Source organism: Notechis scutatus, chromosome 1 (assembly GCF_049901735.1).
Source record: "Notechis scutatus isolate UNSWTSFEM ecotype Mainland chromosome 1, rNotScu1.2, whole genome shotgun sequence".
Classification (NCBI taxonomy): domain Eukaryota; kingdom Metazoa; phylum Chordata; class Lepidosauria; order Squamata; family Elapidae; genus Notechis; species Notechis scutatus.
The window spans coordinates 93,577,837-93,595,216 of record NC_142009.1 but is presented as its reverse complement, the minus strand read 5'-3'; the positions used below and the strand labels follow the sequence as shown (position 1 = coordinate 93,595,216).

General features: G+C 35.8%; 1 protein-coding gene across 14 annotated transcripts in view; it reads left to right on the top strand.

Moving 5' to 3' along the window:
* The window catches only part of EYA4 (EYA transcriptional coactivator and phosphatase 4), a 108,421-nt gene that overhangs the window by 70,600 nt on the left and 20,441 nt on the right, over positions 1-17,380 (top strand). For all 14 annotated transcript variants that reach the window (XM_087971417.1, XM_026666129.2, XM_026666130.2 and 11 more), the window contains 7 exons: positions 1,887-2,029; positions 2,149-2,292; positions 4,482-4,561; positions 4,705-4,870; positions 6,852-6,988; positions 8,003-8,086; positions 16,602-16,691. In XM_087971417.1, coding sequence (XP_087827543.1) covers positions 1,887-2,029; positions 2,149-2,292; positions 4,482-4,561; positions 4,705-4,870; positions 6,852-6,988; positions 8,003-8,086; positions 16,602-16,691 — 844 coding nt within the window. The remainder of the gene's footprint in view (positions 1-1,886; positions 2,030-2,148; positions 2,293-4,481; positions 4,562-4,704; positions 4,871-6,851; positions 6,989-8,002; positions 8,087-16,601; positions 16,692-17,380) is intronic.

Genomic DNA, 17,380 nt, shown 5'->3' with positions numbered 1-17,380 from the left:
CTTTTGCCCAATTGGATAATAGTTGTAAAAGATTTTGAGTTTCTTGTGTAAATTAACTACTCACACATCAATTTCCTCACTACTTAAGTGCATAGTAAAACCATTGCTATTCCCCAGGACATTTGATATCTAAGGACTGTGTTGCAGAATTTAAGGTCTTTATTATATTATTGTATGTACTTTATTGTTTTAATGTGCCTATATATAATTTATAGCCGTTTTAATTCATTATTGCATTTGTAGGTAATTTTATTGATAGAAATACATTAACCTGTATAGTAAAATAGATTACAACAGACTTAAATTACTTAATTTAGTTTAAATCATTTATTTTTCATTCATCTCATTTTTCATGACAAACACAGCTATGTTAGTCTTTGATGCATTAATTTTCAGAACCGTATCCCTTGCTATATCCTGCAGTCAATCTAGTATTTACTAGAAATTGTTCAATCTCGGCTAATAGCACAGCACCATCTCCATACAAACTTACTTCCATATTCAAGTCCCCAATCAATGCACCCCTAACATCACTATAGCCATCCTTTCCACATTTAATTTTTAAAAACCTTAACCAAATATTTGTTCTATTCAGTGTTGAGTAACAAAATAGCCAATTTGGAAAGGACTTTGGAGGGCTTCTAGTCCAGCCTCCTGCTTGGGCAGGAAACCCAATACCATTTCAGACAAATGATTGCCAGTATTTCTTCAGCACAATGTGTATTGTCATGCATGCATTACTTCAGTCATACGTTGTTGTTATCACATTGAACAACCAGCCTTCAACTCCATGTTTGGGTAATAAATTCCAAAATTCAAACCTTTACACCCTATCATATATTTTCTATATCTACAAACATCCAGTAAACTTTTTTTAATCTAATTTGGACTCATAGACCAAGTGGGCTGGAATAGTAAAGATTCATTCAATTTCCAAGTGTGGATCCACATATATTTTGAAATACCTCTTAAATCAACACTTGGACCCAAGTATTAACTTTTACCATTTATTAACACACTCATGCTTGTGTCATTTTCTCATTCAATTATAAATATAAAATTATACATTTCAGTTCCAACATTTGAGATGTTATTGTAAATTTCTTATAATTCTTAAAAATACAATTGCTAGTAATCCTTCACTTTAGTTACTATACATTCCTAGTTCTTACCTTTTACAGTCTAAAGCAGGGGTATCAAACTTGCAGCGTCATGTCGTCACATGACATATCATGACTTTTTTCCTCTTCACTAAACTGAGGGTGGGGTTAGCCAGCACAAGTTTGACATCCCTGGTCTAAAGCCTCATGCCCACAGTCAAAACAGCAATCCCAACTTATAAAAACAATAGAGCTTGCCTAATCTTGTTCCAAACACCAGTAAGAACAGATATGTCTTCGGTGCCTTATGAAAATCTAATAGATCTTGTTTTCTTGAGGGATACTGTTCCACAAGGCAGGTGCTTGCCATAGAGAAATCACGACTCTTAGGTTCAATAAGATACAATTGTTTGATAGAAGGCATATGGAGCATGCCCTTGTTGCTAAACTTGGTGGGTAGTAGCCAGACCCACAAATAACCTGGCTGTTATTTCATGTATGGTTTTATAGGTAATAACCAGCATTTTGAATTGCACTTAGAAGCCCACTGGAAGCCAGTGCAACTTGCAGAGAAATACTGTTATGTGTTATAATGAGAAATGCCAAAAGCTGCCCCTATCAGTGCATTCTGGATCAACTACAGCTTCCAAGAACTTTTCAAGTGCTATTCCATGTAGAACATGTTTCAGTAATCCACTGGAATTACTAAGGCATGATTGCTTGAATCAACAATCTGTATATTATCTTATATGACTGATTGTTTTTTCTCCCTTTCCTGCTGTTTAGGCCCTATCCACATATTCTTTCTACTCCAGCAGCTCAAACAATGTCTGCCTATGCCAGTCAGACCCAGTATTCAGGAATGCAACAACCAGCAGTGTATACAGCCTACTCACAGACTGGGCAACCTTACAGCCTACCCGCTTACGGTATTTAACTTCCAGTTGTTCTTTATTTTCTTATGAATATTTTTGGCATCATGGAATTTCTAAGCTTCCCCTCTCTGCTTCATTGTTAAGAATGAATTGAATATTAATTTCTTACACAGATTTGGGTGTAATGTTGCCGGGCATCAAGACAGAAAGTGGACTTTCACAAACACAATCACCATTGCAGACTGGGTGTCTTAGTTACAGCCCAGGGTTCTCCACACCACAGCCAGGCCAAGCACCATACTCATACCAAATGCCAGGTGAGTAATTCTTTGTAGATTTTTAATTTTCTTAAGATTCATACATTTCTTACATAATTGTTAAGTTTTGTGGATAAAATTTATTATTGGTCCGAGTCTTTTACATTAAAAAAAAGAAAGCTATGATGATCTGAAATTTTAGTTAGATAATTCAGTTGATATTTTTACACATTTAGTGTAACATTTAAAATTTATAGAAGAGTTATTTACCAAAATTATTAGAAATGTTCAAAAATATTCATTGATAGTAATAAATCATTGATTGATAATGAGAATAATAATGGCAATAATCATAACTAAAGCCTATATGAAATAGTTTTTGGGGATCCATATCTTGAGCGTATCTCTGTATAATTTGTGCATCTTTTAAAAATTCTTGGCCTGTAATACTATGCACAAAATTAATATTTTTAATATTTATGGCACTTTTATATTTATGTACTGCTGTACCCTGACAAAAAGCAGCTATAATGGGTTTTTAAATTTAAACTCTATTCAGTTCCCAAAAGTTTCAATAATAAAATGCTTGTAGATCCAGAGGTATTTGGGAAGGTATGGCAAGTGATAAAATACATATCACAGGGCAAACAGAACTTGTTAAATATAGTGTTATGACACAAGCATTAAAGCACAGACTTTATGTTATGACATCATCATGCATATTCTGTTACTTTGGTTTAGTGGTTGGGAATAGAAATGTGAGTAGGATGAACATGTCTCCACATTAGAACACTCTATATTGGAACATTAGATTCTGTTTTAACAGCATCAACAAGGATAAGCAACATTTTGGTGGTTGAAGATGGTACTGAAGATGGGAGGCTTATTGAGGCTGTAAAATGAGTAAAACCACATTACATTAAATATTCGTTCACTAAATTTACATAGTGTCCGAACTCATTTTTATGTGTAATAGGCAGTAAAAACATGTAGCAGCCAGTCATGATCAGTCATCCATACAACCAAGAGATGAGCTATAACCCACACGCGCCCAGTTCAACACCAGGTCTTCACCACCTGACAAAAGGCCAACAAGGATGAGGCCAATCTAACTTCAGGGGAATTAAGCAAAAACTCATCTTCTGGGCCCTGCCAGCTGACACTCCTCAGCTGATGGTACCCAGAGCATGTCCTTCCTGCCCAAAATCAAATCGGACCGGTAGAAACAACTTGGGAGAGATAATCCCTTATGTAACCCAGTCCTATGCCATGAAGAACTTTAAAGAAAGCCAATATACTCATGGGGCAGTGGTTCACATGTGCTGAGTAAATGGCATGAATACACCAGTTGAAACTTCCAGGAACAGCCCTACGCAAATTGCATTTCAGTAGTCCAATTTGCATGTCACAAGATGTAGTCAAGGCTGAGTTTAGAGAAGATTTTCCAGAGTTTTCTTTGTGGGTTTTTTAATAGTGATATGCCTGGTTCAGGGCTCACAATACAATTTTCATATGCTCATATACCAAAAAAAATGCCCATGGTTTAAAGCACCTTGGAGGAGAGAGATTACCAAAAACAATAAAATGAGATTCTACACAACCCAAGACAACAGGTTTCTCAGCCTTAGCTGTTAAATATTTGAAGACATCTTTTTGCTGTCTTCACCATGATTCTACTCCTTAGCTATTTATGTTGAGAATGTTGGAGAGTTATGAGCTACTCTCTGTTTGATAATGATATGGCCATCTTAAATATGGTCATTTCGTGGACTAGAAGTTCTCTTAATCCTTGAAACTACATTAAACATCCTGTACCTCCCAAACTATTATCAATGTATTTTGCGAGTAGTTTGCAACAGCTGTATTAAAGAAAAGGAAAGTCTGGGGATCAAGAAAGGACAAGCTTTGAAATGGAGTAGATTTGCTGATACATAAATGTCTGTTTTCAGTGTTTCTGTGAAGCTTGATAGCAAGCTGTTTATGAAAGATGAATATGTGGAATATATAAAAGCAATTACAAATATTATTGATAGCTTGTTCAATTTTTAAACTTCATGTTCTTTACAAATAATACTATACTAAGCTATAGTTAAGTATATCAAATTTTCTTTAAAAAAAATTGAGGTGAGATAAGTGCATATTCTAATTATATACTCTTAATTTTCATCTGAAAATTTCATTTCTTATATGTATGAATTTTGAATAATGTATTGCTTAGCTCTTATAGGGAATTATTCTTTTAACTCTAGGTTCTAGTTTTACACCATCCTCCACTATTTATGCAAACAATTCAGTATCAAATTCTACAAACTTCAATAGTTCACAACAGGTATGATTTTTTTTGTCTATAAAGCACAAACTTGATTTGGCAATTGATTTGGACAAGACTGTTGTCCTATTTCTATCTAGGTTAAAAATGATGTAGTTTTAAAGGTATTAGTCTTCATTAAAATATTGTTTGTAACATTCTAGGATTATCCATCATATGCAGCTTTCAGCCAAAATCAATATCCACAGTATTATTCAACATCAACATACGGAGCATACATGACGTCAAATAACACCACAGATGGTACCTCTTCATCCTCATCAACATACCAGCTCCAAGAATCCCTTCCAGGTCTTACTACCCAACCAGGTACCATTCATTGATTTTTATTCCAGTCATTTAGAATCACGGTATAGATTCATGTGAACATTAATTGTAGCTAAGTGTACCTAAGTGCATGAAAACAGACTCCGGTATAAATTTGACAAATCTCATCCAGTCTTAATCAGCAAAAATCCATTAAGCACGAATCAACTCTTTAGTACCCAACAAGATATCAAAAGATAAAAGGTTTGGGAGTAACAAAAAATAAGAAAACTGCATTAATCATCCTCGCCAAAGGCCTACATGACAAGTCATATTTGGAGGGCTCTTCAAAATGCCAGAAGGATGGGAATTAGTCAGATATTGGGGAAATTGCAAAATCCCATGTAGAACACATTGAAGTAGTCAAGCCATGAAGTGATCAGAGCTTGAGGGGCTATTTGAAGTGTTCCTCCGTCCCTCATCCCAATCCATGAAAGGGTAGAGCCAGTGCTCAGATGAAGCAGGACAAAGGCCCTCTTGGATACAGCTGTTTATCAAGCAGGAGCTATGAGTCCAGAAAACTCCCAAACTGTATATCACCATTGAATGGAAGTGCCACCCCATTCAAGATCAAAGGGGAAATGTCTTCAGATCTGGACAGTATTAACAGCCTCAGCCATTCCAGTTTGAGAAGAATTTCTGATTTAATATTATCTCTGTAGAGCCTCTGTGGTGCAGTGTTTAGCGTGCAGTACTGCAAGCTACTTCTGCAGCTAGCTGCCTATAATTTGGCAGTTCGAATCCCACCAGGCTCAAGGTTGACTCAGCCTTCCATCCTTCCAAGGTGGTTAAAATGAGGACCCAAATTGTTGGGGGCATTATGCTGGCTTTGTAAACCACTTAGAGAGGGCTGTAAAGCACTATAAAGCGGCATATAAGTCTAAATGCTATTGCTATTGCTATCTCAAAGATTTGCATCCAGAAATGTACCATATAACTATTTTGTAGCTGCTGCTACTGATAAACTCTAATGTATTTTACCCTGCTAGTTTCCAGGTCTTCTGGTAATAGAGTATAAAGCTCATAGAAGATACACCATCTGGGGAAGAACTCATCAAATAGAATACAAAGTCAGGGAGTCTTAATTTGCAATCTGCTCTTCAGAAAAGAGTTAATGCTGAACTGTCTGCATTTGTTACTCTCTTAGACTATAAAGTTAAAAAGTAAGGTTACTCATAGATAGAAATCATTTACTATGTTGTGGTAGACATTTTCAATCTGAATACTTTCTCTATTTCTGCACAATAGAGTGTTACGTTTCATTCATATCTGTAATGCTAAAAACTATTTCTTGGTGGCCTTCGCATCTGCTCCTAGAGTTTCAGAGATGGGAGTTCCTTTGGTAAACAAGTGTTTGGGCATGTTCCACTTAGTTCTTGACCTTTAGGAAGTAGGTATTGCATAATATTTGAAAGACGAAATGTTAAAGGACCCCTATCCTGGAACAGAACTGTACATCCTATAGTATGGAAAATTGATTGATTGATTTAAATTTGTTTCTAATTTAAAAGATAAGACTGCTCAGATATGGTTATATGAGAGATTATACTCCTACGATATCCTCTAACGCTTGCCTTTAAATTTGTTTATGCAATCTTTGTAGTTTGGCAAATACTCGTAGTTAAAGAAGGTGAGGAATTTCAATAAGCAGATTATGTTCATTCCTCTTGAATAATTAGGGATTTACAGATAATCCAAATTGTCCATTTAAAGCTTTAGGAGCAGAGGTGGTATTCAGCAGGTTCTGACCAGTTCTGGAGAACCAGTAGCAGAAATTTGGAGTAGTTCGGAGAACCGGCAAATACCACCTCTGACTGGAGATTTTATGGTATCCTTCCCCTACCATGCCCACCAAGCCACGTCCACAGAACTGGTAGTAAAAAAATTTGAATCCCACCACTGTGTAGGAGTACCTTATTTAAACTATAAAATTGAATGAGGAATACTTTGTTTTTTGATAAGTGTTTGTTTGTTTATTTTACAGGAGAGTTTGATGCTGTGCAGAGCCCTTCAACTCCAATCAAAGATCTTGATGAAAGAACGTGTAGGAGTTCTGGGTCAAAATCAAGGGGCAGAGGGAGGAAAAATAACCCATCTCCTCCTCCTGATAGTGACTTGGAGGTACATTCTTTTAAATTAATAGCAATATGAAGGTCAAAAGTAATCCATTTGAGGGAGGGAGGGAGGGAGGAAGGGAGAGAGAATGAATACATATTAATAGAAAATGCTGTTCACTCAAAATTAGATTAAATACTGTATAAGAATTTTTAAAACATTATTTCCATAAAGTTGCTACTTGATAACATTTTCTTTTTTCCCTCGTAATGCCTACTCTTGGAGTGTAATTGAAGTATGAGAAGCCAGGGAATCTACAGATCTCTATCTCAAGCTTGAAACCTCTCTATTTCAAGCTTGAAATAGTTTGAGCACTTCGAATGTCCACCCTGAATAAATTCCCTGACACATTCTTCTCCTTTCAAACAATTATTAAAGTTTAAAATATCTTTTATTGGATTGAAAACAGATAGAAAACTTTTTTCTTCCTGGTGCTAAAAGATAACAGGCAAATTACGAAGTACATCTGTATGGGATGTATTATTAAGGAGTTTGTGTATGTATGTATGTGTGATTTCACAGAATAGTATATTTGATCATTTGTTAAAAAGCATAATTGCCTTCTTTAATATGACCATGACAATTTATCATAAATGAAAAAAATACGTTGTAAAAATTAAAATAACTGTTTGATATTTCTACCTAACAAAGCTCTTTGAAAGTGGGACACAAAGAAGAAATTTAGAATGTGTATATTCAATCTCTATTTTTGGCTTGATAATTCAAATATAAAAAAGCAGCGAGAGGACTGGGCAGTGCTCTGCAGTTAAAAAGATGCTTTGGAGTGTAGTTCAGTATTCATGTATCACCTCTCTGCAGCTCCTTAAAGCATCTGCAACTTTTTCTGGAACTATACAGCTGCCTTTTGTTTTAGTAGCATCTTTCTTGACTTGAAGTACAGAATCATAACAACCTCCCCCCCCCCCCCAAGTCTGTTCGGGGCTATGCATATTTCTGGATAGCTGCCTCTAGTTCTTGTGTTATTTGTATATATTGATTTGTTGATTCTTTTGTTTTCAGCGTGTATTTGTTTGGGATTTGGATGAAACTATCATTGTCTTCCATTCGCTTCTTACAGGATCTTATGCACAGAAATATGGAAAGGTATGTGACTAGCGCTTTTATTGTACCTAATTATTGTGCAGTACAATAATTTATTTGCTAAGTTGAAAGTCATTGAATCATCCCCTTAGTATTTAGCAGTATTTCTGGTACATAAAAAAATTTGATTTTAATAGTCCTAAACAGAATTTTTTTCATTCAGACTTTACTTCAGTATTCACTAAGTTTGATTGCAATTGATACTATTTAGATTAATTACATAAAAATCAAGTAATATAACTTCACATACATGATACACATTTCATTTTAATGGACACAATTCCCTATATCTCCCACTCCTAGCCCATTAAATACAGGATTACTCCCACTCCTAGCCCATTAAATACAGGATTGCTTTAACTGGATACTTAGTAACACTTTGTCCCATTGTTCTTATAACTTCTCAAGGCTTTGCTGGTTTTTTTTTTTACTACAATCAGCTTCCTTTTCTTTATTTTACTAGCATTTAGGTGTCAGTCTGAACACTGCTATTGAAATATTTTGTGATTGATTGAGAAAATACTCAAATCACTACATAACTTCTGCTTTTAACAAGAAGTTACAGTAAAATAATCAGTGATTTAAAAACATGTTTAATAAGAGGAAGGAAGGGAAGGAAGGAAGGAAGGGAGGGAGGGAGGGAGGGAGGGAGGGAGGGAGGAAGAAAGGAAGGAAGGAAGGAAGGAAGGAAGGAAGGAAGGAAAGGATTCCAAACACTTTCCAAACAGCCTGGTGCATTCACAACCCAACAAAAACTTAACACAGATTGTAATAGCTAAACAATTTATGGAGATTTGGTACAATAAAAAAGGAAATGTTAACATATGAAAAGCGCCATTTTATGCTTAGGTACAAACTATATCCAATATGATTGTTGCTTTATTTAATATTTCCCACAAAACAATTTGGAAATCAAATTGGTACCAAATTCTCCTTAAAAAATCTTTTCTTCACTTCTGTTGCTCTAAACAAGTTTTGATTCTCTTCTGATATCTTTGCATGACTTTCAAATTTTGGCATAGCTTTTAACATAGCTCAGGCTTCCTTCTCAGCCTCCTGAGATCTTTGAGTATTTGTCTCTTAAGGGACATTCTAGTAGAGATGGCCCAATCCAGCACAGAAGTCAACAGACAGACTGTCTGGCTCCAATTTGTGCCAACTGCTAATGCAGCCAAAGCATTTGTATTTTGATATAGGGAAGTGTTATAGTTGATCTTATCTCTCTTGCAATGTTGGCAATCTCTGGATAAGGCCCATATTCCCATGAGCCAATAACCTGAGAGGGCTTTTCCATATATCTATAGTAGCAATACCTGCAAGAAAAGTCAAAGCAGATTAACACAGAACCATCCCTGTTGGATTTTGAGTAATTTGACAGTAGTACGTTATTAAAATGATGATTTCTTTACTATCTCTTAATGTCCTTTTATAATATGTTTAAAAATAATTGCTCACATTTCATTTTTTATGTATGGGTAAATGGATGGAATTCATCTCATGCTTGATTAATAAATTACTTTGGAAAAAAAGCTGCACAATTTGCTACAGAAATACAGTATATTCTGTAATTTCTAGATTGGAGAATTGACATGAATTTGATACAATGAGATTAATATTGATTATATTTGATATAATGAGCTTAAATATTCAAAGAAGTAAAATGGTACTTAACAGTTAATTTACTTTAAACTTATATTAATGTAAAACTAAATATTTTATTTAGTTAATTATCTGTAGCTAACCTTTATTATTTTTACAAATAACTCAAGATAGTGCATATATCCAACACAACTTCCTCCTCCTATTTTTCCCAAAACAACAATCCTTTCAGATGAGTTGGCTGAGAAAGTGACTGGCCCAAGGTCACCTAGTTGGGTTTCACGGCTAAGGCAGAACTAGAATTCACAGCCACCTGGTTTCTAGCGTGGTATGTTAACTGCTGAACAAAACTGACTTTCTTTGAAAAATATTATTTTCTCAAATGAAATATTCTTTGTTGGTATGAAACTTCCAAGAGATAACTCAGTTGTGGGGGAGGGGTGTGTGGAATTGATTGACCTTTCAGATTGAATTTTCAGATGCAGATCATAAATTCAGGGCCTTCAGATAGAGTATAGAAAGGAAACTCTACTGGAGTAATGTGATCTGTTTCTTCTGCTTCACTCTTCTTGAATTTGATTAGGTTGGAGAGAAAAAAGAGAAACTTAAATTTATTGCACTGTTGTTTTTTAATCACCTTGCTCTTATGTCTCTCTGACAAATTCTCTATTTGTCCTGTGGACCTGAGATAGTATGCTTGCTGGTAGATTATGTACTGTATATTTAAGAGTATTTTTAATTGGCATTGTATATTATATGTGCAATAGTGAATATATATATGTGTGTGTTTTCTTAAGTTTTTGCGGGTATTTATATGTATGCTATTCAGCTTTGTTCGGGTATTTTCCCACGTCATTGTAGTTGTGCTTTTAAAGTTGTAGCAACATTTCAGCAGAATCTCATCTGCCATCATCAGGCTTTTGAATTGGGTTAGACAGACGAACAGATTTCTCAGATTTGTTTTTTAAAAAATTGTTGGACAATCAGCATATAACACATTATTCCAAAATGTCACTAATTTTTAAAAATTATTTTTATTGAACTATGATTAACAAGCATCATCATGTAATTAAAATAACATAAATCCAATATGCATAGAGAAAAGATATAGAAAATGCAAACAAATGTAAACAGAATGTACTATACATGTACAAATTTGCCTTATATATTATATTATAATCGATTACTGTTGAGGTAAACCATAAAAATCCATCCAAATTTGATAAAACTGTGATTCCTTCCTCTGATTACTCATTGTTTTTAAATTTGTTTTTAATGCAGCAATTGAAATTTTTTTGTTAATCCACATCTCAATTGTTATGTAATCGATTTTGCAATAAAATTAAGCAATTATTATTTTAACTTTTAAATAGATAAAAATGTTCATTTTGGTTGTTCTAGAAGAAGAATAACACTAACATTTAAAAGAGAAAGGAATAATTTATAAAATGTATTGCTGTGGAACCTTTGAAGATACTTTACTGTATACTTTGCAGTGTCTCTCCTCCTTGCTATTTTCATCCACCTTTGCCTTCAAATGAATTTGCTGGACACATTTATGATGTCTCCCTATTGTAGGCTAAATTAAATACTTCATCAAGTTGAACCTTGAATTTCAAATCAATTTGAATTGAGTCTTGTTGCCTTTAGTCTTTAATTGCAAATAGGAATAGAATGTTGATACCTATATGTCAGATCAGATCTTGACTAATTTGTGTACCTCTTATTTTTATTGGAATATTATCACTCTCAGCCGGTCTTCTGAAAGCTCACAGATTTGCACACAAACCACCATACAACAGCAGAAAGAAGGTTTCAAGGTGTTTAATGCCAAACAACAAACTTCCCATCTAGCAAGAACGGCATTACAATGCCGTTCTAGATTAGCACTGGAAGCTTCTGCCTTCCAATGTTATTTAAAGGTATAAACACACCCACCTAAACGCTCCTATCTCCTGTACTCGCCCCAAATTAGCCCCTTAATTACCCTCTAGGTCACCATCTGGTTATACCTAATATGTCCATTGTTTCCCATCTCTGCAATCTATCTTTTGCCTATGAATCCTACCTACTCGCAAGTAAACTATATACCCAGATTCTCCTCCCCCATCATCCATTGCAGCACTACAGTTGATTCCAAAAGCCACAAAAGGACGGGGGGGTTCCCGGATTCCCCTCTCGTCACCGTCGACATCCCACTCCACCGACGATGCATTTGATGCAGCTAAACAATCCTGGAAGTATATAGTGTCAAGCTTCAGCGGCTCTTGCAAACGTGCTGACGGGCTCAGTTTATCTATCAGCACTAACGGAGCCCAACAATCACTTTATCTACAGAAGAAGTAATAACCCACTCTGTTCAATTTGTTATAGGATGTTATTACCAATCAAATATTTACCCTGGTACATGTATTCTTTCTGCTGTTTCATTTTAATCACAATGCTATTCCTGGCTTTTTTGTTCTATTAACCAGATGGTTATCTTTTTTACTCTGGTCACTTACTACATAGATTTTTTTTAAATTAATCTTTGTTTCACATTCCCTCTATTTGTATTTCCAAAATAATATATTTTTTAAATAGTTCCTAGGGAATATCCTTCTGTAACTTCTTCCCCTTTCATAGCAGTCTAGGAAGTTGTTTTTGGCCCAGGGCCGCCATTCAGGCAGGTGAGGGGTGGCCAGCTGGGACATGTGCGCATGGGCATCAACAGCCACACCAGACTGCTTTCCTGGCAGGGAGGAGCCGCCAGCTGAAACAGCATTCCAGATGCACGCCTGCATCACATGGATCCTGCATCCATGGAGTTACTGGCTGGCTAGCGGAGACGCAGACTTTACCCAGCTGATTGTTGGCTTGTGAAGGGAACAGCTGATTGTCAGATCATGGAAGAACAGCTGAATGTCAGATGGCGGGAAAACAGCTGATTGTCATATTGTGGCTGGAAGCAAGAGGCTGGGTGTGATAAGCCAGGATGGGCGGCTGGGGGCATGGTTGGACTACGTCGGCCGTATTGGCAGCAAGCAATCAGTGGGACGGGAGAGAAGTAACATGGGGCAGTGGAGCACAATGTAAGGAGTGGTGAAGTAACCATGGTAGCACAAACTTTGATTCCTTTCTAGTTGGTCGCTTTGTGCCGGGTCCACGTTCCCAGATAAACATTATCACATGTGTTGCTGTGTTGCTGTCTTTTCTTTACATGGGACACCAGAACGTGACAGTTGTATTCTTCCAGTTGTGTGCAGCTGTGCTTTCTTATTTTGTATTTAATATATTTCCATTCTGCTCATCATTATAAAATATAACAATAATATTGCAAGATAAAAGTAATTCCTTAAAAAGGAAAGACGATAATGTGTTGGTACCTGGAAAGAGGCTATAAAAAAGGTATCTTTTTTTTTCAAAGATGTGGGATGGATAGGAAAGGTTCACATCCATAATTCAGCAAGTAGCAGTCCATACTGTATGACACACAGAGCAGGATTTTTCCTCTCCCCTCAAAGAGTATAGTAACCACAAAGATGATGTAATTGACTATGTTCTTCAGTGTAACTTGATCTGGGACTTTGAGCCACAAAATTCTATCAGTAACCTAGCTGCCACATTCTTCCCTAATTTTAGCTTCCAGAGCTTTCCAAGGGCAGCTCCCCACTGAATGCATTACAGTAATCCAATCTGAAAGTATTGATCATTCTTTTAAACTAAAAGCAGCATTTTATTATTTAAAAAGAAGAAACAGCACAGCAAACATGATGTGAAAAGCTTACTATTCAGTTTTTGCATACCTACTTAAAACTTAATACCACTGAAGAAAGAACAGAATAGAATAGTTTATTGGCCAAGTGTGATTGGACACACAAGGAATTTGTCTCCGGGGAATAAGCTCTTAGTGTATATGCAAGCAACAAGTGATGAAGGATTATTTTCATAGGTAAGTGCCATAAGCATTTCCCTTATTTTGTTTATCTACTCAAAACAGTGAAAAAGGATAGTGAGAACAATTAATCAGGGAATTACCTCCAGAATCTGTGGGTCTCTATCATTAGAGATTTTTAAGAAGCAATTGGACAGCAATTTGTCTAAAATAATAGTCTCCTGCTTGATCAGAGTTGATCAACTCTGTTATTCTGCTAAAACTATTTCTTTTTTTTAATAAACAGATTGAATTGGGTATTGGGTGAACTAGATGATAACCATACCATCAAGGATCTATGTAGATTAGTTGTTAGAAAGGAGTTGATTCTTGCCCAATTAAGCTTTGCATTTATTATATAATCCTTTAATGCATCTTCATATTGTAGTCTTAATCTTGTTCCTCTATATTTGATTGATTTAATCCTGCCTTTATTATTTTTACAAATAACTCAATGCAGTGAAAATATCTAATATATCTTCCCCCTATCTTCCCTACAACAACAATCCTGTGAGATGTGTTGGACTGAAAGTGAGTGACTGGCCCAAGTTCACTGGCTGGCTTTCATGGCTAAGGTAGAACTTGAAATCAAGGTCTCTCATTTTCTAGCCTGGTGCCTCAACCACTAGACAAAATTGGCTCCATATACTGTATGCATTTATATCATGTTTATACAATAAAGTACATTTATTGTTCTTGGACTTCTTTTATCATATGTTCATATAAAATACTGGTGTTGAAATAAATTAATTTTGAAATAACAAGATTTATTGCATTTGATCTAAATTGTTATGTTTTCATTGTTCTGTCTCAACGTATTAGTAAACATTTTATTATTGAGAGCCATTTTGAGTTGAATTTACTTGTGGCCAAATTAGCATGCAAATAGTAAATCAATATAGATTCTCCTTGCTAGTTTCCCACTTCTGGGAGGATAAACTAAAGGACCTGCTGCTCTTTTGCTGTAAGCAAATTAAGCAGATAAACAGCAGGTTTGAATGTTGGGATGTGGAGACACTAGTCTAAAGACCCATTTCTTTTCTTAGATGGTGAAAACAAGGACAAGGTTCAAGAATAGTCACAGCAAGACTGTATTCCTTGTATTCCTCTCCATTATTAATGTAAATCAGGGGTGTCAAACTCGCATCGTCACTGTGTCATCACGTGATGTATCACGACTTTTTTCTCCTTTGCTAAACTGGGCATGGCCTGCATGTGATGGATCCGCCCCACTGGCCACCAGTTTAACACCCCTGATGTAAACCATTGGGGTGGTCATGGCTAAGTAAGTCGAATCAAAACGTCAGTAGGGTCTAATGATTACTTTCTTCTATAAGGGTTTGAAATTGCATTGGCATTACTCTCTCAAACATCTTCCTATAGGAGATTGTGTTAGTTGGTCACTGTAGGACTATCAGATTAGGACACAAAAATCCAGGTGTCTAAAAGATGATAGCAAAGAATTAAAACTTTTTTTCTGTCATTTAGTGGTCATCTTGATTTTTTTCAGCCTAGATCTAGTAAATAATTAAGAACTCCAAAAAGTACTGTGACTTTTTTGAAGTAGCTCTCTCAAACATATATCCCTCCATGCAGTATACAAGGGGCCCATATGCTAACCACCTTATTAAAAGGAATCAGGTGTGAAGTTCAGAGTTTTAAAAAACATTCAAATAAAATAGATATATCCCATTGATTGTCTTTGCCTTGTCCTCAGATTTTCAATAAGTGAAATAAATTTAACAAAACTGAACTAGATGGCATCCACTTCGTACTTGCACTAACAGAAGCATCCAGTTTAGCAAATATTAGCCCCTTATTTTTCATACTCTAGGCCAGTGGTGGCTAACCTTTTTGGGCTCCTGTGCCAAAAATTGTGCTCGCGCACCCGCTCACGTGCCAGCACCTAGAAGGCAATGTGTGTGCCCCCCCCCATGCCCCCTCTGCATGCACGCACAATCCCCCGCCACCACCCCCTTACCTGCACTGTGCCTCCCTGTGGTTTTTCAGCCTCCCAGAGGCTTGAGGACAGCTTCTACAGCCTTTGCAGGTCGAAAAATAGTCCATTTCATCACTTCCGGTATTACAGGAAGTGATGAAATGGGCCTATTTTTCGGCCTGCAAAGACTGCAGAAGCTGTCCTCAAGCTCTGGGAGGCCGAAAATCAGCTGGGAGCTGCGCGCATGCACAGTAAGGTAAGTTTGTCTGCGGCTCGCGTGCTAGCACAAATGGCTTTCCGTGCCACCTGTGGCATGTGTGCCATAGGTTCGCCATCATGGCTCTAGGCAGAATGCTGTGATCACACTACTTGAAATCCAGTTCTTCATTGTGTCTGATGATCCAAGGGGGAACACAAAGGGAAGCCACTACATCTTTCCTTTAAGGTGTTTTACCTTTTATCACTTTATTTTCACACACCTTAACAAAAGTTTATGGCCTCCATGCTCCCAACTCAAATTCAATTTTCCTGTTGTGTCATTAGTGATTTCCCATTATATTAGAATATTATTTTTCCTCTTGCTGGTTATATATCATTACCAAGGGATGGGGTTACAAACTGGAAGTTTTTTTCTGCACTGAGGATGTAATTCTTGGATAAGCTCTTTAATTTGGATTTTAAAAGTATTTTGTTTCATAGCAATATTTTAATAGTCACAGTAATATTTTAGTTACAACAATTAGATTGTAACTATTATGTAATTGCTCTATCTTAGGTTAACCATGATATACATTTTTAAATGCCTGTTTTCACTACCTTAACATTCTTTCCAGTTACTTAAGTTTCAAGATTTTGATAGTAAGAATTTCTGCTTCAAGTGTAACATTACACTCCACAAAGAAAACACCTATTTCATTCTCATGTAGAATTCTTATTAATTTATTGTGCAATTATTTGCAGTTTTTTATTTTTCTATTATATATGTCTATTGTACAAAGTAAACTTTGTATTGACCATTACATGGTACTGAGAATATGTACCTTTTCTGTTCTCTCCAAACCAATAAGGATCCACCTGTAGCAGTGACTCTTGGACTTCGCATGGAAGAAATGATTTTTAATCTTGCTGATACTCATTTATTTTTCAATGATTTAGAGGTATGTATAAAATATATATTACAACACCTATATCCAATAATCTCTATTTCTTCCAATTGTTTGTAGCCAGAAATAGAAAGTGAACCAGGTTAACTATATCATTTTCCCAGATATTTTTTAATATAGTCAGATTGGCAAAATATGGACATCATTAACTAGATTATGTTGCTATTAACTTTAAAAAGAGAAGCAGGTCTATTTGGAAAATTCCATTAGATTTAACTTTCCATTGTTCTACTATAGGATATGATAAGAATTAAAAAGAAGCCTCTTGCTTTCTCATTTTCATCCTAAGACATTAAAATAGATGGGCTAATAGTGTATGCTCAGTTCTACTATCACCCAACCTACAAATATATTTGCCAAGGGATGGTGTTAAAAAGGAATAAAGAACTTTTGAAACTTCCCCAGCAAACAATAGGAGCAACATCTATTCATGGTTTTTGCAGCCTGTCCTATCTCAACATATAGTTCCAATTCCTAAATCTAACAAAAATAGCTACTGATAGCTCAGAAACAAAACAAGAAGAGGTGAAAGGACAGGCATTTCTCATTATTACCTTAAACATGTATTTTCACTTGCTCATAAAAAATATCAGAATCCTGACATTCAGGGTATTCGTCTTTTGATCAGGGAACATTCTGTACCCTAGCCTCCTTCCTGTAAATTTTAATTAATACAGGAAAAC